General features: G+C 41.3%; 1 protein-coding gene across 1 annotated transcript in view; it reads right to left on the minus strand.

Annotated features, from left to right (window-relative positions):
* Window positions 1-5,768, minus strand: part of ankef1a (ankyrin repeat and EF-hand domain containing 1a) — a 31,291-nt gene extending 25,523 nt beyond the window's left edge. Inside the window, exons 1-2 of the mRNA XM_052012097.1 lie at window positions 5,273-5,768; window positions 4,661-5,054 (exon numbers count right to left, since the gene is read on the minus strand). Coding sequence (XP_051868057.1) covers window positions 4,661-5,009 — 349 coding nt within the window. The 5' untranslated portion in view covers window positions 5,010-5,054; window positions 5,273-5,768. The remainder of the gene's footprint in view (window positions 1-4,660; window positions 5,055-5,272) is intronic.
* Window positions 5,769-24,585: the final 18,817 nt, after the last annotated feature.

Here is a 24,585-nt window from a genome sequence, read left to right on the forward strand (position 1 = left end):
TGTATTTTAATTTTAGATTTCTAGCATCGGCAGATTTATTTAATTTCCATTTATAGTGAATGCAGTTGTTTGCTTTCTTCTGTCAAACATATCATCAGTTATATGTTTTATTCCCATTACAATGCCATTTTAAATGGCTGAAACTATATCTATTTCTTTCTGTATTTATTCTTAATATGAGAAAAAGCTCCCAAAAATTCCTTCCATTGTTTCTACCTTTGGCATCTGTACAAAATTTATAACTGAACAAAAGACCCAAGATACAAAATCTAAAAAGCAGGGGGAAAAAAATGATAAAATGGACAGAAAGGTGACAAATGCTGTTCAATTTCAAGAACTGTGAAGTAATTTTAGGACAAGTGGTGAAAGGAGATGTGCTCCAGTAAGATTATTGATAGGAAAAAAGCATACTTTAAACAATAAGAATGGGCCAAGTTGAGGTGGTTGTGACCTGTAGTTCCAAAGGGAACCACAGGCTCTCTGCTACTTGGAAGGTCAGTGTATCTTAGGCTTATATGCCTCTACAGTAAATCCGGAACAAACTGAGAAACGGATGTCAAAGCATCTGTCACTCTACTCCATCATCAAGGAGACCACTGATGGAGCCCAATCATGCTGGGATTCATTTGAATGTGAGTTCCCAACATGGAGATTAGGAAGAGAATGGCAAGTTCAGTTTTTTTTTAAAAATACTTCACTTTATTTTAATGTTTTTAATTAGTTGTTACTAATTGACTGTTTTTTTACATTTTTTTAAGGTTGCCAAGGACTGTCAGAGCATTCCAAGTACAGGTGATATGCCAGTCGATGCCTTGACATTGTTGACACATTGCCATACCTTGGCACACAACTCCAGGATCAGGAGACCCAGTACGACCGGGACCACAGATCTGTACATGGTTAGTATGGGAATGGTGAGATTGCAGGGGATGAGTCTAGATGGCAGGCTAAATGGAGAATAATTCAGCCAATTCTTAGCTGAGCAAAAAAACAAAACATTCATATAAACAGATCTTCAAAAGGCAGATTACACATAAAAGAGGGCTATAAAACAGCAAGAGATTTTATAAATACACACAGTGAATATAAAAGGAAGTGATTTGAATTAGGTGATATTAGATAGGCCTGAGTTTAGTTTCTTATGCTCCATCTATAAAAGACAGTACGAGCCACAGTTAGGGCAGAGCACAGATTTTAGAATTATTCTAGAGATAAAACATTATTCCTATGATTAATAATCAAAGGGGTTTAATAGTGGCATTCAAAATTCTAAATTCACAGCAATTAATAACCAGATTATTGTTTTATTTGACATCAAATTAGTAACAAATGATCATAGACTGTAGATTGATTTTACAATGGCACATTAAATTACAATACTATTTCTGGAAAAGTAACAGCTGCAGTGATAAAAAGTCCAAGTTCACTGATCATACACCATATGGTACAGCGCATTTTCATAGCATCAGTAAAAATTACATTCAAACTGAGAATAAAAGGGGTGTCACTCTGAGTGACATACTGAATCGATGACACCACTGTTGTTGGTAGAATCTCAGATGGCAATGAGGTGTACAGGAGTGGGATCAATCGGCTGATTGAGTAGTGTCACAACAACAACCTCTCCCTCACCATCAGCAAGACCAAGAAACTGATTGTGAAGTTCAGAAAGGGGAAGTCGAGAGAACACACACCAGTCCTTGTTAAGGGGTCAGCTGTGGAAAGACTGAGCAGCTTCAAATTCCTGGACGTCAACATCCTGGAGAATCTATCCTGGGCCCAACACATTGATGTAATCATGAAGAAGGCACACCAGTGGCTCTACTTCATTAGCAGTTAGAGGAGATTTGGTAAGTCACCAAAGACTCTTGCAAATTTCTACAGATGTACGGTGGAGAGCATTCTGACTGGTTGCGTCATAGCCTGGTATAGAGGATCCAATGGACAGGATCACAAGAGGCTGCATAGGGCAGTAGACTCAGCCAGCTCCATCACGGACACAACTCTCCCCACCACTGAGGACATCTTCAAGAGGCAATGCCTCAAGAAGGTGGCATCCATCATTAAGGACCCTCACCACCCAGGGCATGCCCTCTTTTTGTTACTACTATCAGGGAGCAGGTACAGGAGTCCGAAGACCCACGCTCAATGACTTAGGAACAGCTTCTTCCCCTCCGCCATCAGATTTCTGAATGGTCCATGAACCTATGAACACTACCTCGTTATTCTCTTTTTTATACTATTTATGTAGTTCATAGATTTTTATGTCTTTTCACTGTACTGTTGCCGCAAAACAACAACCACTAAAAGTGAAGAGAGGAAACTAGTTCTGCTGTTTGTAGGAATGAATGTATGTACGTCATATGTCAGGGATAACAAATCTGATTCTACAACAACCTGTATTCAAAACTGCACACTTAATGTATCAAGAAGTCCTGAAGCATGTTATTAAATGAAATTTGACACCAAATCACCAGGAGATATTGGGGCAGCCAACTAAAAAGGATGAAGAGTAGGTTTTAAGGTAGAGAAAGAAGTAGTCAGGATGAGTTGTCTTGAGAGGGAATTTTAGAGTTTGGTGCTTGGTGGATGTGGGCATGACTACCAATGGTGAAATAAATAAATTTGGGATTGGGCAAGCAGCTAGAATTAGGAGAACATATGGACATAAGAGCATAAAAAGCAGGAGAAGGAGAAGGCCATCTGGCCCCTTGAGCCTGTTCCACAATTCACCAAGGGTTACGATTGATTCAATCTTGGCCTTCATTCCACTTTCCTGCTATTCATCGTAATCCATGACTCCCCAGTCATCCAAAAATCTGTATTTCTGCCTTGATGCAGTTGGTTCGTTGGTGCAATCTTCACAGCTCTTTAGAGTATGGAATTCCAAAGATTCAAGACCATCCACGAGAAGGAACTCCTCCTCATTTCTGTCTTAATTGGATGACTCTTATTCTGGAACTATGCCCACCAGTTATTAAATTCCCTACAAGAGGGAACATCTTTTAAGCACGCATTCTATCAAGTCCCTTCAGAATTTCATACATTTCATTAACATCACTTGTCGTACTGTTGAACTCCAATGACTATAGGCCTAATCTGCTCAATATTTCCCCACAAATCAAATCCTTCATTCTCAAAATAAACCATATTAACCTGCACTGAACTGCCTCCAGTGCAAGTACAGGCCATCCCTGGGTTATGAACAAATGGCTTATGGTCAGCCCTATATACAAAAGTGCTCCCATAATATTACTAAATTCAAAAGTCCAACATACATATATACATTCGTTCCTACGAACGGCAGAACTAGTTTCCTCTCTCTTTCTCCCCCCACTTTTAGTAATTGTTCTTTCCGATCAGTCTTATGTGCTTTTGATGCCATTCATTACAACACTGTGGAGGAGTGGTCACCATTATTGATTGATTATTGTGTATTTTCCAACTTATGGACAAAATTGACTTATGGACATCTGTTAAAAAAAATGGAACCCGTTTGTTACTCCGGAACAGCCACTATATCCTCTTTAAATAAGGGGACCAAAACTACATTCAGTTTCCAGGTATGGTCTCACCAATGCTCTGTACAGTGGTAGCAAGACCTCACTATGCTTATACTCCACCTCCTTTACATTAAAGACCAACATTCCAAATTTGAATTGTTTGCCGTGCCTGACAGCTTACTTTCTGCTTCATGGATGAGGGCACCAGATTCTTTGCAGAACAACATTCTGTAATTTCTCATTAAGCAAAATAAAATCCTGCAGATGCTTGAAATCTGAAATAAAAACAGGAAGTGCTGGAAATACCCAGCAGATTAGGGAATGTCTGTGCAGATAGAAAGACAGAGCTCACACTTCAGATTGACGACCTTTTATCACCTAAAATATTAACTATATTTCTTTTTCAATGGATGCTGCTTGATCAGCCGAGTATGTCCAGAAGTTTTTGTTTTTAATTCTGTAGTCTGTACAGTCATCCACCTGGGAAGTCCTGATACCTATGAAGCGCCATATTCCATAGACTCCACAAACTATTGTTGGAAACAATTAGCATCTTAACATTAATTTGTTCCGGGATTGGTGGTATACCTTCAAGATAATCAGGGAGAGGAGCACTGTTAGTCGGCTGCAGTGTGAATGTAAAAATATCCAGAAGAAGCAAGCTTGAAGGAAGATAGTGAGAAGTATAAAGTAGTTCAGGAGTATAAAGTCTGATGAAAGGCCATCCACCTGAAAAAGTTAACTCTGTTTTTCTCTCTCCACACCCCGTGAGTGATATCAATATTCTACTTTTATTTCAGTTTTCCAGCAGCAGCATTTTTTGTTCTTTCAGTATAAAGTGAGGTTACTCAGTTGCTACAAAACTCAATTTGTGACCGTTTGTGATTTTTTAAATCATTGTTCACGTTCTTACACTGATAATTTCATCAAGAAATCATCGTGGTAAAATTTCAGCTCAATTAGTGCGACGTGCGCTAACTAAACGTGCGCAGACGAAATTTGCAGCCATACAAATTCGCCCGACTGTTACTTCTGATATGTTTATAATATTTTCATAAAATTTAACTGTGAAAAAGTGCAATTCAGAGCCACAATCATCTAAATGATATTAATAATTCAAAGTGAGAATGGAATGCATGTTAATCGCTGCACCGTACCTTTCCCATCCTTGTCTACGATTGTCATGTCCGCGTTTGCCTCTGCCAGCACCTCCAGCGTCAGGTCATGCCCCGCCTCGGCGGCGATCATCGCTGCCGTCCGGCCATCTAGATCCACCACGTCTGGTTCGGCCCCAAGCGACAGCAGCAGTTTACATATTTCAACATCGTTAGCAAGAGCAGCCACATGCAAAGCGAACTGCCCCTGGCTCGGTTCGCTCAAATTCACCAAGTGTGGGACTCCCAAGGCGATCAACTTTTCGATCTCGGCTTTCTCCCGCTGCCTGACAAACTGGACGAGTCTGTAAACTTGCAAAGTTTGAAGGCGTCCTTGTACCAGGTGCGACATTTCGCCATTGCATGACGAATTACCCTTCTTCACATTCGGGGTATTCTAGATAAAAGACAAGGAGTATTTGATATGAAGAATCAAACTTTCATCTACTCTCGTTTTTTGAATGTGGATGTAATTTCCTACTCTCGGACACTGCAACTGAAGCAACCAAATGTGGCTGTTTGCAGTGCATTTGTAAAATCAAAAATCACGGACTGTTGAAGCCCAAATTGAAGCCCCCATCAGTAACACGATAACATAGAGAGAACGTAACTTACCTCGTTTGGAGAAACTTCATTGCTTGTCTGATAATAGGTTACTCCAAGCAAGCCTGGCTAAAGACGGTTATGTCAAGGGCTTCATCTCGCCGCAATTAAACAGTTCGGACACAACAAATAAAAATACACCCACAATAATTTAATCTGCTGCACTGAACTAGTCACCTCCAGAGACAAACACAAAATAGTGAAGGGACTTTCGAACCGAAGGACTCTGCTGCCATGACAACAGAACGCGACGACATCACAAAGAACGCCGTGTAACAAGGAAATGGCAAGGTTTCCATGCCACGTGGGAGCAAGGAGGAAACGTTTTCAAGGACACCCTAATGTGAATGGTTGAGCAATTGCTCAACAAATGCTGCACAGTTTTATTTTGTGCATCCTGAGACGTTGATTAAAAAGTGCTGGATCTGAAACTGGAAGAAGTGGGAGATATCACAGAAACGTTGAAAATTTATGACACAGAAGAGGCCATATGACCCACTGTGTCCCTGTTGGTGGAAATAAAAGCTATTCAACCTAATCCAGCTTCGACACTTGATATGTGGCTCCAGGCATGTTTTAAAAGTGGTGAGTGTTTCTACCTGTACCACTCTTCCAGGCAGTGAGTTCCAAACTCTGAGTGAAAACACTTTTCCTCATTTACCCTATAAAATCCTTTTATTCAATGCCCCCTAGTTTTTAAACATGCTGCTAAAGGAAATAGTTCCTTCTTATTTACTATTTTGAGGGCAATTAAGTTGTAAGTCACGGAGTCATATGAAGCAAAGGGCAGAGAAAAAGGCCCTTTGGCCTACCATGTCAATGCTGACCCATCTATACTCATACGTAGCCTTCCATGTCTTGATGATTCAAGTGTTCATCTCTGTTCCAAAGAAAACAACCCCAATCTATCCAATCGTTCCTCATACCTAAAATGTTCCAGTCTTCACAGCACTCTACTTATCAATTTATAAGTAGAGAACTTTTGGAGTAAGGGGTTGAATAAAATAAAAGTTCTGGAACATAATGTGCTGTTTTAAAATGTAGAGCCATAGAGTATGGAAAACAGGCCCTTCAGCCCAACTTGTCCATGCTGACCAAGTTGCCTAATTGAGCAAGTTCCATTTGTCTGCATTTGGCCTATATCCTCTAAACTTTTAGAACATAGAACACTACAGCACAGTACAGGACCTTTGGCCCACAATGCTGTGCCGACATTTTATCCTGCTCTAAGATCTATCTAACCCTTCCCTCCCACATAGCCCACTATTTTTCTATCATTCATGTGTCCTATCCATATACCTATCCAAATGTCTTTTAAATGTTGTATTTGTACCCACTTCCTCTGGCAGCTCGTTCAAAAATACCTTTGCTCATTGCGGCCAAAAAGTTCTATTTTAACTTCATAAGTCCACAGGACTTGTTTCCAAAATGCATCAGGCTTGTTTAGATGTTCCTTTGCAAACTTCTGACGCTGAATTTTGTGGTGAGGACGCAGGAAAGTTTGGAGAAAAAAGGGTGCAGAATTTCATGAAAAGAACACCTCTCCGACTGTTAAGCACGGGGGTGGATCGATCTTGCTTTGGGCTTGTGTTGCAGCCAGTGGCATGGGGAACATTTCACTGGTAGAGGGAAGAATTAATTCAATTAAATGCCAGCAAATTCTGGAAGCAAACATCACACCATCTGTAAAAAAGCTGAAGATGAAAAGAGGGTGGCTTCTACAACAGGATAACGATCCTAAACACACCTCAAAATCCACAATGGGCTACCTCAAGAGGCACAAGCTTAAGGTTTTGCCATGGCCCTCACAGTCCCCCGACCTGAATGTCATTGAAAATCTGTGGATAGACCTCAAAAGAGCAGTGCATGCAAGACGGCCCAAAAATCTCACAGAACTAGAAGCCTTTTGCAAGGAAGAATGGGCGAAAATCCCCCAAACAAGAATTGAAAGACTCTTAGCTGGCTACAGAAAGCATTTACAAGCTGTGATACTTGCCAAAGGGGGTGTTACTAAGTACTGACGATGCAGGGTGCCCAAACTTTTGCTTTGGGCCCTTTTCCTTTTTTGTTATTTTGAAACTGTAAAAGATGGAAATAAAAAAGTAATCTTGCTTAAAATATTAAAGAAATGTGTCATCTTTAAATTTATGCCTTTTGGAAATCAGGTCATCTTTTACTTGCTTCGCTATTCACAGTAACAGAAATTTTGACCAGGGGTGCCCAAACTTCTGCATGCCACTATATGCCCTCATGATTTTCTATATATCTATAAGGTCACCCCTCAGCCTCCTAGGCTCCAGGAAAAACAATCCCAGTCTCTCCTCATAACTCAAACCCTCAGAATAACATATATACATTAACACACAGACACACATTCATTATTTACTATGACCATGCCCCAGACCGTGCCCCAATCCTCCACCACACTCATTCAAATCTGTGCAACCCATCCCGCCCTGGGCTGGCTCCTCCACCACTCACTGATACCCACGTGTAATAAAGACATGCATTTTATAATGCACTCCAGGAATCTGAGTGACATCCAATGGAAAGTTCTGCATTAGTTAATTTGAGACAAACATCAAATGCATTCTCTTAACAGAGATCGAAAGTAGATGAGAGTGAGTACTTGGAAGATAAATTAAAGACATGAATGACGTTCACAAACAATGCCAGAATAGTTCAATCAGGATGTGTACCATTCTGTTACACAGAAGTGCTACTATTTATGATCTTCCATCAGACAAGCTCAATTACTTACGACAACACTACTAGGGCCAAGTAAGATGATCTGGTCCAAAACATCATTAGTGGATTGTGTAAATGATAATCAACATGCAACACTGTTAAATGTATTCCAAATACATAAAAAATTAAGTTTGAACACTTTTAACAACATAATCAATGTCAAAAGTAGGAAGTTGGTAAAGAACAATGATGATTCAGCAGTTTCCATAACAACATGTAGCATAGTACTGTTATTTCAAACCCTTTAAGACATAGGTGAAAGAAAGTTAATCATGCACGAGTGTGTGTCTAGTGTCACGACAATGACAAAGGATCAGTTTCTTAAGTGTTCTGGCCCATCTTCTGTAAGTCGGTGGCTATTAGTTACAGTTTTGTTCTTAAATTGAAATAACCTTCCACAATATTTATTAGAATCTCATTGTAAGTCACCTGTTTGTATTGATCTAAAAGGAACTGTTCCTGATTACTTTTATAAGACACTAGCTATGACTAACTCTTTTTAATTGCATCCAAGTTAATCATGGGACTAAATTAAAACTAAACATTTGTATCTTATATTTAAAAAATAATAGTATGATTGTGAGTCTGCCTCACATTGTTATGCAATTTGAATTATTAGGTAACCTTAATCGGTACATGGCAAGTAAGTTTGTAGATGACACTAAAATAGGTAGTATAGTAGACAGTGAAGAAGGTTGTCAAAAATTACAGAGGAATCTTGATCAGCTGAGTAAGTGGGCCGAGGAATAGCAAATGATTTTAATTCAGATAAGTGCAAGGTGTTGCATTTTGGAAAGTCAAATCAAGGTAGGACTTTCACAGTGAATGGGAGGGTCCTGGGGAGTGTTGTAGAACAGAGGGACCATGGATTTCAGGTAGATGATTCCCTGAAAGTGTAGTCACAGGTAGACAGGGTGGTGAAGAAGGCTTTTGGCATGCGGGCCTTTATCAGTCAGGGCACTAAGTATAGAAGTTGGGAGGTCATGGTGTGCTTGTCCAAGGTGCTGGTGAGGCCGCACTTGAAGTATTGTGTTCGGTTTTGGTCACCCTGCCATAGGAAAGATGTTATTAAACTGGAAAGAGTGAAGAAAAGATCTACGAGGATGTTGCCGGGACTTAAGGGACTGAGTTATAGGGAGAGGTAGGACAGGCCAGGAGTTTATCCCTTGGAGCATCGGAGACTGAGCAGTGATCTTATAGAGGTGTATAAAATCATGAGGGGCATAGATAAGGTGAAGGTATTCAGTCATTTTCCCAGGGTTGGGGAATCAAGAACAAGGGGGCATAGGTTTAAGGTGAGAGAGGAAAGATTTAAGAGGAACTTGAGGGGCAATTTTCTTACACAAAGGTTGGTATAGATGTGGAATGATCTGCCAGAAGAAGTGGTTGAGGCATTTACAATAACTACTTTTAAAAGACAGTTGGATAGGAAAGGTTTAGAAGGTTATGGGCCAAATGCTGGCATATGGCACTAGCTTGGATGGGCATCTTGGTCAGCGTGGACCAGTTAGGCCAAAGGGCCTGTTTCTGTGCTCTATGATTCTCTGACTCTCTATGACTCTATGACTGTGAATTATTGCTTTGTTGTTTATTTACACTGCTTAATTTGAAAAACTGAATAACTTCAACATTTTTATAGTGCAGAAGTATAATAAATTGTTTTTAGTGTCCTGAATCCATAGCATTTCTTCACATTCAAAACATTTCAGATCAATTTCTGCACTCAAAGAACTGGATGCAGAGAGATAATTATTAATTACAAACAGATGCTAGCTGTTGGCAGCCTAAAGAATGGATTACAGACTGTAACAGGGAAAATATGATTTTGTATGCTTTATACAATCAAAACTTATCTCAATTTTCTGCAGCATGTGACAAACTACAATGGCAGTTTTACTAAGGGCTACAAGTATGTCTGGTATCGGAACTGATGAAAGCTATGATGATACCCTGATTTAATACTCTTATGAATTTAGTGTTAAGGCAGGCAGAGGATGTTTTACTTTGTCCAACATCCATATTTCTGATGGTTGTGTGTTCAGTGTTGCTGGTGAATGGCATGTAGTGTGAAATGTGCATGACACTCACTATAGGTTGAGCCTTCTCTTGTTAACATTTCAAATAAAAAAAACTGGAACAATTCACAAGAGATTCTGCAGATGCTGGAAATCTGGAACAACGCACACAAAATACTGGAGGAACTCAGCAGGTCAGGCAGCATCTGTGGAGGGAAATGAACAGCTGACGTTTCGGGCCGAGTCCCTTCATCAGGACTGGAAAGGAAGAGGGCAGAAGCCAGAATGAAAGGGTCGGGGGATGGGGAGGAGCACAGGCTGGCAGGTGATAGGTGAGTCCAGCTGAGAGGGGAAAGGTAGGTAGGTAGGTGGGGGAGGGGAGTAAACGGGAACAATGTGAGAAGCTGGAAGGTCATAGGTGGTAGAGGCAAAGGGCTGAAGAAGGGATCTGACAGGAGAGGACAGTAGACCATGGAATGAAGGGAAGGAGTTGGGCTGGTCATGAGGGTGGGGGAGGGGAAAGAGAAGGGGTGAAGGGGCCACATGAATGAGGGAAAACAAATGGGGGTAAGAGGGGGCAGAGAGGGGGGAGAAGGAAAACAGAGGGGAGTGGTTACCAGAAGTTAGAAAAATCAATGTTGATGGTGTCAGGTTGGAGACTACCAAGACAGAATATGAGGTGTTGCTCCTCCAACCTGAGACAGTGACAGGGTAGGAAGAGGTGTAGTCATGGTAACTGTGGGAGTCTCTTCACGACTCTCTTGTCCGCTCATCCCTCCTCAGTGATCGCCCTCCAGGCACTTATCCCTGCAACCGTGCAAGGTGTCACACCTGCCCCTACACCTCCTCCCTGTAGTATGAAAGGCCAGGGGTCAGATGACAGTGACAACACTACTGACCCCCATGGTCGGATGATAGCATTGCCCATCAGGTCGGAAGCTACACCACTGTCAATCAGGGGTCCGGCTCCGCGCCATTAGGTAAACACCTTTGTCTTGCTGCACCACTCGGACTGGTCTGTGCGAGCACCTTTGTTCCTGGCCACATCTACTACTGGCCCGTTTAAAACACCTTTGTCCTTGCAGGGCTACCCAGCCCCCCAGCAGCATAAAAGTGCTGCATGTTTGGTTTTTTTCTCTTTTTTTTGTGTCCGAGGATGTTGAGGTAAGCTGTGCACTACTCCAGGGCAGTTAGTTAAGGACTCCTGAGACCAAAGAGCCAATGTTTGTCCAGAATCAGGGTGTCCAAACATTGTATAGTTTATTCCTTGATCATTTGTACCCAGTTATTGTGTGTGTGTGTGTGTGTGTGTGTGTGTGTGTGTGTGTGTGTGTGTGTGTGTGTGTGTGTGTGTGTGAACCTCACCCTCTGTCGCGATTTCCCTCCACATTCATGATCTCCTGCTTGAGAGTGTGTGAGTGTGCATCTGTTCCCATTCATTCTGTCCTGCATTTGTCTTTGTTAATAAACCATTTTTAAATTACAAGGACTGTGTGCCCAGACCTTTATCTTTAAGATACCAAAAGAACCTTTCTCACAACACTCCCTCACCACCAATCAGGGCCCTAAACAGTCCTTCCAGGTGAAGCAGTGCTTCACCTGCGAATCCATCAGTGTCTTTATTGCATCGGGTGCTCCCGGTGCGGCTTCCTCTACATTGGTGAGACCCGACGCAGATTGGGGGACCGCTTCATCGAGCACCTTCACTCTGTCTGCCGCAACAGCCAGGATCTCCTGGTGGCCAGCCATTTTAATTCCCACACTGACATATCTGTCCACAGCCTCCTCTACTGTCACACTGAGGCCAGACGCAGGTTGGAGGAGCAACACCTCATATTCCATCTTGGTCGTCTCCAACCTGATGGTATCAACATTGATTTTTCTAACTTCTGGTAACCACCCCCCTTCGTTTTCATTATTTCCCCCCCCCCCAACCCCTCTCCCCCTCCCCTTTGTTTTCCCTCATTCCTGTGGCCCCTTCACCCCTTCTCTTTCCCCTCCCCTGCCCTCATGACCTGCCCACCTCCTTCCCTTTATTCCATGGTCCACTGTCCCCTCCCATTAGATTTCTTCTTCTTCAACACTTGGCCTCTTCCACCCATCACTTCCCAGCTTCTCACATCATTCCCTTTTACCCCCCTCCCCTAGCTACCTACCTTTCCCCTCTCACCAGGACTCACCTGTCACCTGCCAGCTTGTGCTCCTCCCCATCCCCTTCCCTCTCCCCCTTTATTCTGGCTTCTCCCCTCTTCCTTTCTAGTCTTGATGAAGGGTCTCAGCCCGAAACATTGACTGTTCATTTCCCTCCATAAATTCAAAGCTACAACCTGGTTGCACAGTATTGCTGGCAATACATAACATAGAAACAGTCAGAACTGGTGTTCATACTTCCTGCATTTCCATGTTCTCAAATAATCTGAAATTTGAAGAATGATTTGGTCAGTTCACAAACTGCCAAAGTGATTGTTTTGGAATTTTTCTGAAATTGTTTTCTTTCATTTAACTTCTCCTTTCTCCTCTTTGGAATGTGGCTTGAGAAGATACATGAAGACCATGAGTAACATCATTTCCCTAAGGTTAAGTTCTTTTCTATCGTATTTCTCCACTTTCATCTCACAACCATGTTTTCAAGAACATATAGGATGGAAAATATTTTGGTCCCTAAATTATATAGAGTCATAGAGCAATACAGCACAGATACAGGCATTTCGGCCCAACGAGTCCATGCCAACCACAGTGCCCACCCAGCTAGTTCCAATTTCCTGCGTTCAGCCCAATCCCTCTAAGCCCCACCCCCCCATGTACCTATCCAAGTGCTTCTTAAATGATACTATTGTACCTGCCTCAACCACTTCCTCTGGCAGCTCGTTCCATATACTCACCATCCTCTGCGTGAAAAAGTTGCTTCTCAGGTCCGTTTTAAATCTTTTCCCTCTCCCCCTAAATTTATCCCCCCCCCCTAGTTTTGGACTCCCCTACCCTGGGGAAAAGACTGTTACCATCCACCTTATCTATGCCCCTCATAATTTTAAACATTTCCAAGGAATAAAGACCTAGCCTGGCCAACCTTGCCCTATAATTCAGGCCTTCTAGTCCTGGCAACATCCTTGTAAATCTTTTCTGCAATCTTTTCAATTTAACCTTGTCTTTCCTGTAACAGGGTGACCAAAATGGTACACAGTACTCCAAGTGTGGCCTCAGCAATGACTTATATAACTGCAACATAATGTCCCAGCTCCTATATAGTGCCCTGACTGATGAAGGCCAGCATGCTAAATGCCTTTTTTCATCACCCTGTCTACCTGTGACGCCGCTTTCAATGAACTATGCACTTGTACTCCTAGGTCCCTCTGTTTCATTACACTCCCTAGTGCCCTACCATTCATAGTATAAGTCCTACACTGGTTTAACTTTCCAAAATGCATCACCTCACACTTATCTGTATTGAAATCTATTTGCCACTCCTTGGCCCACTTCCCTACTTGATCAAGATCCCCCTGTACTCGACGATAACCTCCTTCACTATCAACAACACCTCCTAATTTCGTGTCATCTGCAAACTTACTGATCAAGCCTTGTGCATTCACATCCAAATCATTTACATAAATAACAAATAACAAGGGTCCCAACACTGACCCCTATGGCACATATGTGACATATATTTCCCTGTTTCTGTATTAAGTGCTATAACTAAAAAAATACATTGCAACATGTTCAATAATTCTATAACTATAGTAAGAGTTGGTCATTAAGATGAAACTACTTTTCTAAGCAATTGTTAATATTCACTACTGTTATCATCAACATTGCATTAAAGTAGCTGTTTAGCTTTTTTATGAAGGTAGCTGAGAACGGTGTGAATATCAATTGAAATATTTATTTTAACTTTTTAATGGTATTTATCCCTCTGATATATCCTCTTTTCCCCTGATGAACATAGGTCCATGGGTTTTGCTTACATCAGGTACCACACACCTGGCCATTCTTTTTAAAGGCCTTGATACAGAAAGTCACAGAGCTGTACAGCATAGAAACAGGCCCTTCAGCCCGTTGTGTCTTGGCTGACCATCATGCCTATCTATACTAATCCCACTTGCCTGCGTTAAGTCCATATCCCTCTTATGCCTTGCTCATTCAAATACCTGACCAGATGCCTATTAAACGTGGTTCCTGGTTTTCACCATCTAATCTGGCAGCTCATTCCAGATACCAACTACACTTTGAGTGAAATATTTACTCGTAAGGTCCCCTTTAAACTCCTCTCTCTCACTTTAAACCTATGCCCCCTAGTTTTAGACACTCCTATCATGGGAAACAGACTCTGGCTATTTACCATACTACTTCATGTATGCCTCTCATAATTTTACATATCTCTATCATATCACCTCTCGGCAACCTCAGCTTCAGGGAAAACAGACTCGGCCTATCTAATATCTCCTTATAAGTCAAGCCCTCTAATACAGGCAACAATCCTATATATTTACCATTACAAAAGTCAGCTTGTGCTCATCTTTGTAATGTTTTCCATCTCTGGCTCCAGTCTATCGCCTACTCAATGCAGTTGCTGCCCCAATGTGGTTGTTTCAGAAGACGTTGTTGAAAAATGTGTTTCCCTGTAGCAGATAAATTGTAAAAGTTTGCAGTGGTTTGTCTAAAGAAGCCATCTCCTCCTACCTGCTTGGTCAAGTAAATGCAAAAAAAAATCTCTTGCTGTGTGCTTCCTGTGTACCTGGTAAGCTGTCTTATTGGCAGCATCTCTCATCAATTCATAGAGAAAGACTGCTGTTTCATCTCCTTCTCCTCCTCCAAACATTGCTCCCTTCAATATAAGACCCATAACACAAGATTTACACACTCTCAAAAATGGTTATAAAGTGTTTGAATCGTAATCACTGATATAACACAGCAAACTTGACCAAAACACCAGGGATAAATAGTGACATGGAGAGTTTTAGACCAAGCTGAGAGAACAAACGGAGCTTTGGTTTATCATCTCATTTGAAACTTAAGACTTTAGAATTTCCTCAGCATTGTAGTGGAGTGTCAGTACAGAATTTTACCTACAATTTTGTGGAGTGGGACTGACCTAAAACGTTTTATCTCAGAGGCAAGTGTGTGTTACCAACTAAGCCAGAGCTGACATACTATAGGTAATAAATGCAAAAATGAAACAATATCAGAGAAACATTTGAGAGAGCAAAGCAAAATGCTGAAATCCACTCAGCTGCAGCTGTGAGCAGATTTAAATATACAGCTTCTGTATGCCTCACACACCCAATCTTAATACTGGCAAGTTTGGGCTGGCCCAGATAAGGCCTCATGTGAATTTGAATTAAAGTTACTTTGGACTCTGGATAATGACACTGGTGCAAGTTTTATAGTGTTATAAGCTTCCTGCTGGTGTTGCCAGTTCCCATGCGAAAATGAAATTGTGTTGAACTGTTGTACAAAACAAGCTGAAAATAAGCAACTTATTCTTAAAATGCCTTCCAAGCATCACTGTGAGCTGCAAACAGCACCTTCCCAAACAGCATGCTTGAAAGTCCACCCCTTCCTGATTCAAAATGTCCATTTGGAGAACAGTCACTGAGTGAATAAATAAATAATTAAATAAAGGCCTCAATGAGCAACTCTGCATAAAATAAACCCCTAAAATCACAACATATGGCACTTAAAATAATTAGATATTTAAAAACACACACACACACACACATTACTGCTTGGCAGATTCAAAATCACTGCTCCCCACTGGCTTGTAGTGAGTAAAAGGCCAGCAAAGAGGCCTGGATGCATGAGGGACAAGACTGGCTGTTCAACGTTTCTGGGTTTCATTGCTTTAGATGTGATAGAGAGGGGGGGTATAAAAGGTGGGGGGGGGGTTGCACAACTGATAAGGGAGAATGTTACAGCAGTACTCAGAGGGGACATGCTGGAGGGCTGATCCACAGAGGCAATTTGGGTGGAGCTCAGAAATAGGATAGGTGAAATTACGCTGATGGGATTATACTATAGGCCCCCCAATAGCTACTGAGAAATGGAGGAACAGATGTGTAGACAGATTGTGGAAAGTTGCAGAAACAACAGGGTTGTCTCAGTGGGGGACTTTAATTTCCCCAGTATTTGACTGAAACTTCTTTAATACAAGAAGATTAGATGGGGCGGGATTTCTTCAGAGCATTGAAGAGGGGTTCTTGACAGTATGTGGAGAGTTCAACCAGAGGAGGGAACATACTGGACCTAGTTTTGGGAAATGAGCCAGGCCAGGTAACAGACCTGACAATGGGTGAACATTTTGGGAGTAGTGACTGCAACTCATTATGTTTTAAGATAGTTATGAGTAAGGATAAAATTGGATTTTGTGGGAAGGTACTAAATTGAGGGAGGGCAAGTTATGGCAGGAAAAGACATTGATTGGGAGCAGCTGCTGTTGGACGTGTCCATGTCTGACATATGGGAGTTGTTTAAAGACCAACTGATCAGAGTTCAGGATTGGCATGTTCCGGTAAGGAGTAAGGACAAGGATGGGAAGGTAGGGGAACCTTGGATGACCTGAGAGTTTGTAAACTTAGTCAGGAAGAAAAAGAAAGGATATGCATGGTTTAGAAAGCTAAAGTCAGACCGGGCCCTTGTGGAATATAAAGGTAGCAGAAAAGTGCTCAAGCAGGCGATTAGGAAGGCCAAAAGAGGCCATGAAATGTCCTTGGCGAGCAAGGTCGAGGATAATCCTAAGGCATTTTATACTTATGTTAAGAAAAAGGGGATAAAGAAGGAGAGGGTAGGTCCACTCAAGGATAAAAGAGGAAATGTGTGCTTGGAGTCAGGGCAAGTGGCTGAGTTACTAAATGAGAACTTTGCATCGGTACTTATCGAGGAGGAGAAATTGGAGGATAGTGAAAACGGAGTGGGGCATGCTATTGTGCTGGGACATTTTGAGATTAAGGAGGAGGTAGTGCTGGGTCTTCTGAAAAGCACTGAGGTGGTTAAGTCCCCAGGGCCTGATGGCATATATCCCAGAATATTGAATGAGGAGATTGCTGGGGCTTTGACGAGGATCTTTATGTCCTCACTAGCAACAGGCAAGGTCCTGGAGGACTGGAGAGTAGCAAATATTGTGCCTTTGTTCAAGAAGAGAAATAGGGATAATCCAGGTAATTATAGGCCAGTGAGCTTCACGTCAGAGGTAGGGAAGCTATTAGAGAGGATACTGAGGGATGGGATTTATGCACATTTGGAAAGGCAAGGCCTGCTTACGAACAATCAGCATGGCTTTGTGTGGGGCAGGTCATGTCTTACAAACTTGATCGAGTTTTTTTGAGGAAGTGACAAAGGTGCTCGATGAGGGTAAGGCAGTGGATGTTATCTACATGGACTTTAGTAATGCATTTGACAAGGTCTCTCGTGATAGGTTGATTCGGAAGATAAAGATGCATGGGATCCAGGGTGAAATTCAAGTTTAGATGCAGAACTGGCTTGCCCATAGAAGACAAAGAATAGGGGTGGAAGCTGTTATTCTGGCTGGAGGTCTGTGACCAGTGGTGTTCCGCAAGGATCGGTGCTGGGACCTCTTTTGTTTGTGATATACGTATATCAATAATTTGGATGAAAATGTAGATGGGTGGATTAGCAAATTTGCAGATGACACCAAGATTGGTGGAGTTGTGGACAATGTAAAGGACTATCAAAGAATAGACCGGGATATAAATCAGTCACAGATACGGGCGCAGAAGTAACAGATGGAGTTTAATCCAGGCAAGTGTGAGATTTTACACTTCGGGAGGTCAAATGAAAGGAGAAAGTATACAGTTAATGGTAGGGATACAGAGGGATCTTGGGGTCCAGGTCCACAGTTCACTGAAAGTGGCTACGCAAATGAATAAGTTGCTAAAGAAGGTGTATGGAATGCTTTTCTTCATTAGTAGGGGCGTTGAGTATAAGAGTAAGGAAGTCATGTTGCAGCTATATAAAACTTTAGCCAGACCACATTTGGAGTATTGTGTGCAGATCTGGTCACCCCATTACAGGAAAAATGTGGAGATTGTGGAAAAGGTGCAGAAAAGGTTTACCAGGAATCTGCCTGGATTAGCGGGTATAAACTATGAGGACAGGTTGGACAAACTTGGGTTGTTCTCCTTAGAGCATCGGAGGCTGAGGGGAGATGTCATAGCGGTTTTTAAAACTATGAGAGGCATGGATAGGGTAGACAGTCAGAATCTGTTCCCCAGGGTAGAAATGTCAAACACCAGAGGACATGTCTTAAGGTTAGATGGGGAAAGTTTAAAGGCGACGTGAGGGGCAAGTTTCTTACGATGAGAGTGGTACGCGCTGGATTGGGTTACCAGGGGTAGTAGTGGAATTAGGCAGTCTGATGGAGTTTGAGAGGCTTTTAGATAGACACATGAATATGAAAGGAATGGAGGGATATGGATGATAAACAGAAGGAGGACATTTAGTATAAATCGACATAAAGATTGGCACAATATCATGGGCAGAACGACCTGTCAAGTGCTGTACTGTTTTATGTTCTATGTACCTCCACTGAGTAAAAAAAATAGTGTGGCAGTCATGGTAGGATTGTAGCAGGCAGCATCCAGCTGTTATGTTAACTATTTGCCCTTGACATTCAATGGCAATATCATCGCCAAGATGAGACACATCATCATCCATGGTTCACCATTGACCTGAAGCACAACTGGAGCAGCCACATAAACACTATGACTACAAGTGATGCTTAGAGGCTGGTATCCTCTGGCAAGTGTCTCAGCTCCTGGCATCTATCCACCATCTGCAAGGCATAACCCAGGAGAATGGTAGAAAATTCCCACTTTCCCACCCCACTACCTCTCCTGTTCCCAACAGGCAGGTGGAGTTAAAATCCATATTTTGATTTTTAGACTGAAAAGAGGCCAATCTAAATTAGTTCTCAAATATGCATAGTGTCAGGTATCATAACTTGTTGCGATTTGTAGTGACAAAGAATTTTTCCCCAAATGCATAAGACAATGACAATAACAGAACAAAGTATGGGAGATTTGCTGGATACACATTGTGTATGCTATGTTAATTTGATTGGAATGAATCCTTCAAAGTACAAATGAGAACAATCTGTGCCTTTCATGCATTCATTTGTTGATAGCTGTAGTGTAACCAAAAGATAAAAGAAGTGCCTTGTCTAATGAAAATACTGCCACCAGGCTTTTATCTGGAAAGCAAATGACCAAAGGCTGGATTGTGTCAGCAAGATAAAGAGGTTGTTAAAAATAATACTGAATTTAGAAGCCATGATTTTGAAAGGAAAATAGTGGTATTCGTGGTAGCAAATAAATATTGGAAATTTCCTCAAGAATCGTAGAAAGTCATAGTACTGAAGAAGGCATTTCACTCCTCAAATCTGTGATGAATCCTTGCAGGTGTAATTATGTTTGACCACAACCTTGAAATTCTACATCCCTGAGTACCTGTCCATCTGCTTTTCAAAGTTATTTATGGAGTCAGTTTCCATCATCTTTATATGTGCAGTGTCCTGGAATTCAATATGGAAAAAAAACATTCCCCTTATCTTTCCTCTGTTCTTTCCAAAAAAGAACTTGAAATAAAGCAGAGAATGAATTCTCAAATAAAAACAGAAAATTTAGAAAATATTCAGCAGAGAAGTTAGCATCAGTGGAGAGAGATAATGATTTGGGTCAATGACCTGCCGTCAGAAGTCAGGTGATACGTTTGCATTGTGCTGTTGCAGAAGCCAAGACCAGTATGTGTAGTGAGCTTTGTAGATGACACGTTCTGCTATCATGGTGGTAAAAGAATGAACATTTGAGGTAGTGTGTCAAGTTCCAACAAAGTAGGCTGCTTTCTTCTGGATGGTGTTGGAGCTGCAATGTTTCAAACAAGTGGAACATTTCCTTCATTCTTCTGAGCTGTGCCTTGCAGATGGTGAACAGGATTGGGGGTGTCAGGAGGTGAGTCACTCACCAGAACGTACTCAGCCTCTGACCTGCTCTTGTCGTCACAATATTTATGTGGCTGGTCCAGTTATATGTTTGGTGAATGGTGAACCCTCATGCACTTGCCAGTAGTAATACTATTGAATGTCAAGGGTAGGTGGTTAACCTTTCTCTTGTTGGTGCTCATTACTTGGGATTTGTGTGGCATGAATATTACTTATCACTCATCAGCCAATGCCTGAATGGTACCTAAATCTTGCTGTGTGTAGGCATCAGCTGCTTCATTTTCGGAGGAGTTGGGAATAGAATTGAAAACTGAGCAATCATCAGCAACCGTCCTCACCTTTGACCTAATTTTGGAAAGAAAGGTTGGCATAGGATATTGCACTGAGGAAATCCAGCAGCAAAGTCCTTGGGCTGAGATGACTGAGTTCCAGCAATCACAGCCATCTTGCTGCTGAAGAAATCTCATGGACTTTTGTTGGTTCTACAGAGAGTTCTACAGGCTATGAGAGGCTTTCAGTAATGTGTAGCAGGTAGGATCATCATCTCAATCATATGCACAGAAACTATTTGTGTAGATAAGATTTTATGCTTCCTGTGTATCTTGAAATCTGAGCTCCTGAGCTCTGTGACTGAAGCTGCCTTGTCTACACTCGCCAGGGAGGACTGGCACTTCGACTCTCATCCAGTTTCCAGTACTTATTCACTACTGCTTAATACTTCACCAGTTCAAAACCTTCTGTTTCACTGACTTCTTCTTTCTGTTGGCATCCCTGTGCATGCTTATGTGCAATCAATTGCAAATGCACAGACAAAATACCATTGCAGCATTTGTAATGAAGTCGCAGGAGGTGCATATCCATGTCTGGCGGTGGCTGGATCTCTGGAGGTGTCCAGATGGTCATTGGGTTATATGGTTTCCTTATCCAAGGCTTCCTTAACCATTTGAAAGGACTAGCTGTGACTTTAACAATTTTACATCTCCAAAAATCCTCTTTTGTTTAATGGTTTCGTCATTATTTGTGTTTGCTCTGGTTGCAGATTTCTGTCAATGGTTGTGAGATGGAGACAACATTCAAGGTCATGACCATTCTTAGTTCTGCTCATGTATCCAATCAGCATCCCAACTTGCTTTGTTTTTTTTAATCTGAACTGCATAGTACACCAAAAGAGAGGCATTTTTGTTTGCTAGACAAGCTTGGATTCCTCAATAACTTGGTGAGATTGCAAAATTATCCCTACGAGCACATAGAAGAAAGTAAAAGGAAGAAATATGCTGATGGAAAATGTTAACATAAAGGTAACAAGAAAGGAATTAGAAGGAAAAGCAAGGTTTGTGCAAAGTACATTTTATGTGTAAAGGTTGGAAGAGATTTGTGATTTTGAAGGTTAATTCTTTCCATTTCATTGTCTGCTTTTCTTTGTTTTAAAGGCAAAACAGACATAAAGAAGCAGGGTAAATGCCATCTTCTATTTCAGATTTGACTTAGTAAGATAGAAATTGCAATGCTTTACTTTTGTTAAATATGTGACTTTGGCCCATAACATGGTATACTAATAGCCTATGTTCATCTTCGGCATGTCTCTACACAAGGAGTGCAGCTTCAGAATTACTGTCCTTATATGTTATACATTCCACCCACAGAGACTGAGCACTAACATTTAATGGAGCATGTAATGGCAATGTTATACCCATATGGATCGGAGTCTTATTTACACATAACACACCATCTGCTCTCTTCACAAGCGAGAAGAACAAAGTCACACTCCTCCAGAAACTGAAAAAGCAACACTCACCAAAGCACCACCTGTTAGCACACGTGCTTCTCTGTAACACAATTACAGACACATTGCAAGAATTAGTCAGTGATGCAGCAGTTGACGCAAGGTGAGAAGCTGAACTCTGGGTAGTACTGGTTCAGGCTAACGAGAAGCAAACAAATCTTTATCACTGTGGATAAAGATGTGATTTGCAACTAAGACTGGTACAGCACCGTCACAGTAATGAAGAACTCTTATGGTGGGCCAAAGGGCCTGTTTTGTGCTGTATGGTTCTATGGTAATAGTGGAGAGTGATCTAGATAATGTGGCTGAATACAACTCAGGCATCGCAAATCCATCTTCCATGGAAATTATGTAATGACGGAATAGTTATCTGTACTACTATAGTCTTGTGAAAAGATGACAGCATCAGTGATCTCAGAGATGAAAACTGTGCTAATCCTCACTATAGGAATGGGAGGAGCATCTTTGTGTATGTTCTTAAATAATACTACGTCATTCCGCAATCACAGTCCACAGAAAATAATGGAATTGATTGTCCATGTAGGAACAGTTTATAGCAAATTTGCCAACTTTCTTCCAGCCATATTCTGAGTCCTGAAAATCAATACAGTGCAATTGCTGGAAATCTAATATAAAACAGAAAATGCTGGAAACACTCAGCAGGTCAGGCAGCATCTGTGGCAGGAGAAACAGTCTTAATGTTTCAGGTAGACAATTGCTCATCAGAATTGAAACATTAACTCCATTTCGCGTTCCACAGATGTTTCTGTTTTCATATTGTAAGGCCCCCCCCCTGCTTGTTCATTCATTACTTTGGCACCCCAATCCTTCCCACTGGGGGTTCTATTTCATCAATATTCATCACTGTATGTGGTGTTGCCAGTGTGATTACATTTGTAACCTACATATTTGAGGACTCAAGCTGTCTGCTCTTCCTTTTGCTTCAGAATATTGCATCGTTTGATTGCATTAGCATTCAATATGCTTGTCCCCAGGAATAGCATGTTGCCATGCATTATTCTCTGGCAATGGCCCACGTTACTTGCACATAGATTGAATAGAAGCATTTCCTAATATAGTATGATACAGCTTTGCTTCCTACATATGGGCAATGATGCCAAGATTCTGCAAAAGGAAAGAAAAATGTGCATTCATATAGCACCTGACAAGATTTAATAACATGTCAAAGCAATTTACAGATAATAAAGTATTTTCAAGAGTAATTACTATTGTAATACAGGAAAAGTAGCATTCAATTTGCACACTGCAAGCAGTTGTTGGATAATGACCAGATAATCTTTCAGTGATGTTGATTAAGAGATAATTGCTGGATAGGACATCAGAAATAACTCCCTCAACATTCTTTAAAACAGCGCCACAGAATCTTATACATCTGCCAACATGACAGGCGAGTGACAGTTTAATATCTTGTCCAAAAGTCAGTAGCTCCAACAGTGCAGCATTCTCTCAATGCTGAACTGGTATATAACCATAGATTTTTATGTTCAATTCTCCGAGTACAACTGATCCCAAAACTTTGTGACTCATAGGTGCACACTGCGCCATAGCTGACTGGAAGCTAAGAGGATGATCTGTGATAAAGCAAGGCTTCTGTCAAGGTGTCCTTTAATGTGAGAGTTTGGAAGGTTGATACACTAAAGCAGGTGTTGATCTTCAGTTTATTTTGGCAAGATTTTGAAGAGCATTTTACACTTATACGGCTCCTTCACGCATCAATTAAAAAAATCTACAAGAATTCCATATAGGTTCCTTATACAAAAGAAAGTTTTTGATATGTGATTGATGAGATATAAGCAAACACAGTAGTTAACTTGCATTCAAAATCAATTAAATCAATAATGATATTTTGATGAATAAACATATATATATATATATATATATTTTATACATATATACATATATATATATATATATATATATAGATAGATAGATAGATAGATAGATAGATAGATAGATAGATAGATAGATAGATAGATAGATAGATATAGATAGATATATAAAAGTAAACCAAATATTAAAAGTGTGTTCATTAATGTGACTTTCAATGCTATGCCAATTGTGCTGATGGCTCCCATGAATGACTTCTGCAAGAGCTAGGCAAACATGATGGAGCTGAAATTCCATTGGTCAGCCAACCCAGCAGTTAGAGATTCCATCCAGTCAGAAGTGTGGCCCCTGACCCTGATGATGGTTCCATGTTGTAGTTTACTCCAATTCCACCCAAATGCCAGATTCCTGCACCGTAAGCAGTGACCTAAGCTGACCTGCCACACTGTGGAAATGGTAAAATGCAAATACTTGTGGGCTGGAAGCATGAAGCCTTCATCCACAATTTCGAATCATTAGAGCTAGCCTTGTAATGTTAGGGATACTCTGCTAGGCCTCAGAAAGCCAAATAACATGAAAACTGACAGCATAAGGCATCCTGCTCTCTTGATGGCCTTTTGAGTTGAGTAGAGTTCCTTCCCACTCATGGAAACTTTTAGGTAGGATCAAGAGCTGGCATGGCTGGGTGCTGCCATTACTTGCATCCCTTTTGCTGAACTCCCTCTGGAGGTGTCAGAATCCTTAGGAAAGTGCTAAATAGGGGTGCAGAATGAGCATGCGTTCTACCAGTTGTTATTACATCAGATTCCGTGCTAATTTTAGAGAAAATGGAAATTCATTCCTTATAAACTGGAGTTGGGAGGCTACAATTCAGTGTCAGGCATTGCTATTTTGGAGCATTAGAGTGAATTTTCTGTGTTAATTGTGAAGCTGCAAAACTGTTTTAACTTTATGCTATGTACCACGTGACAGCATCCCAGCCACC

This window comes from Pristis pectinata, chromosome 3, assembly GCF_009764475.1.
Source record: "Pristis pectinata isolate sPriPec2 chromosome 3, sPriPec2.1.pri, whole genome shotgun sequence".
Classification (NCBI taxonomy): Eukaryota; Metazoa; Chordata; class Chondrichthyes; order Rhinopristiformes; family Pristidae; genus Pristis; species Pristis pectinata.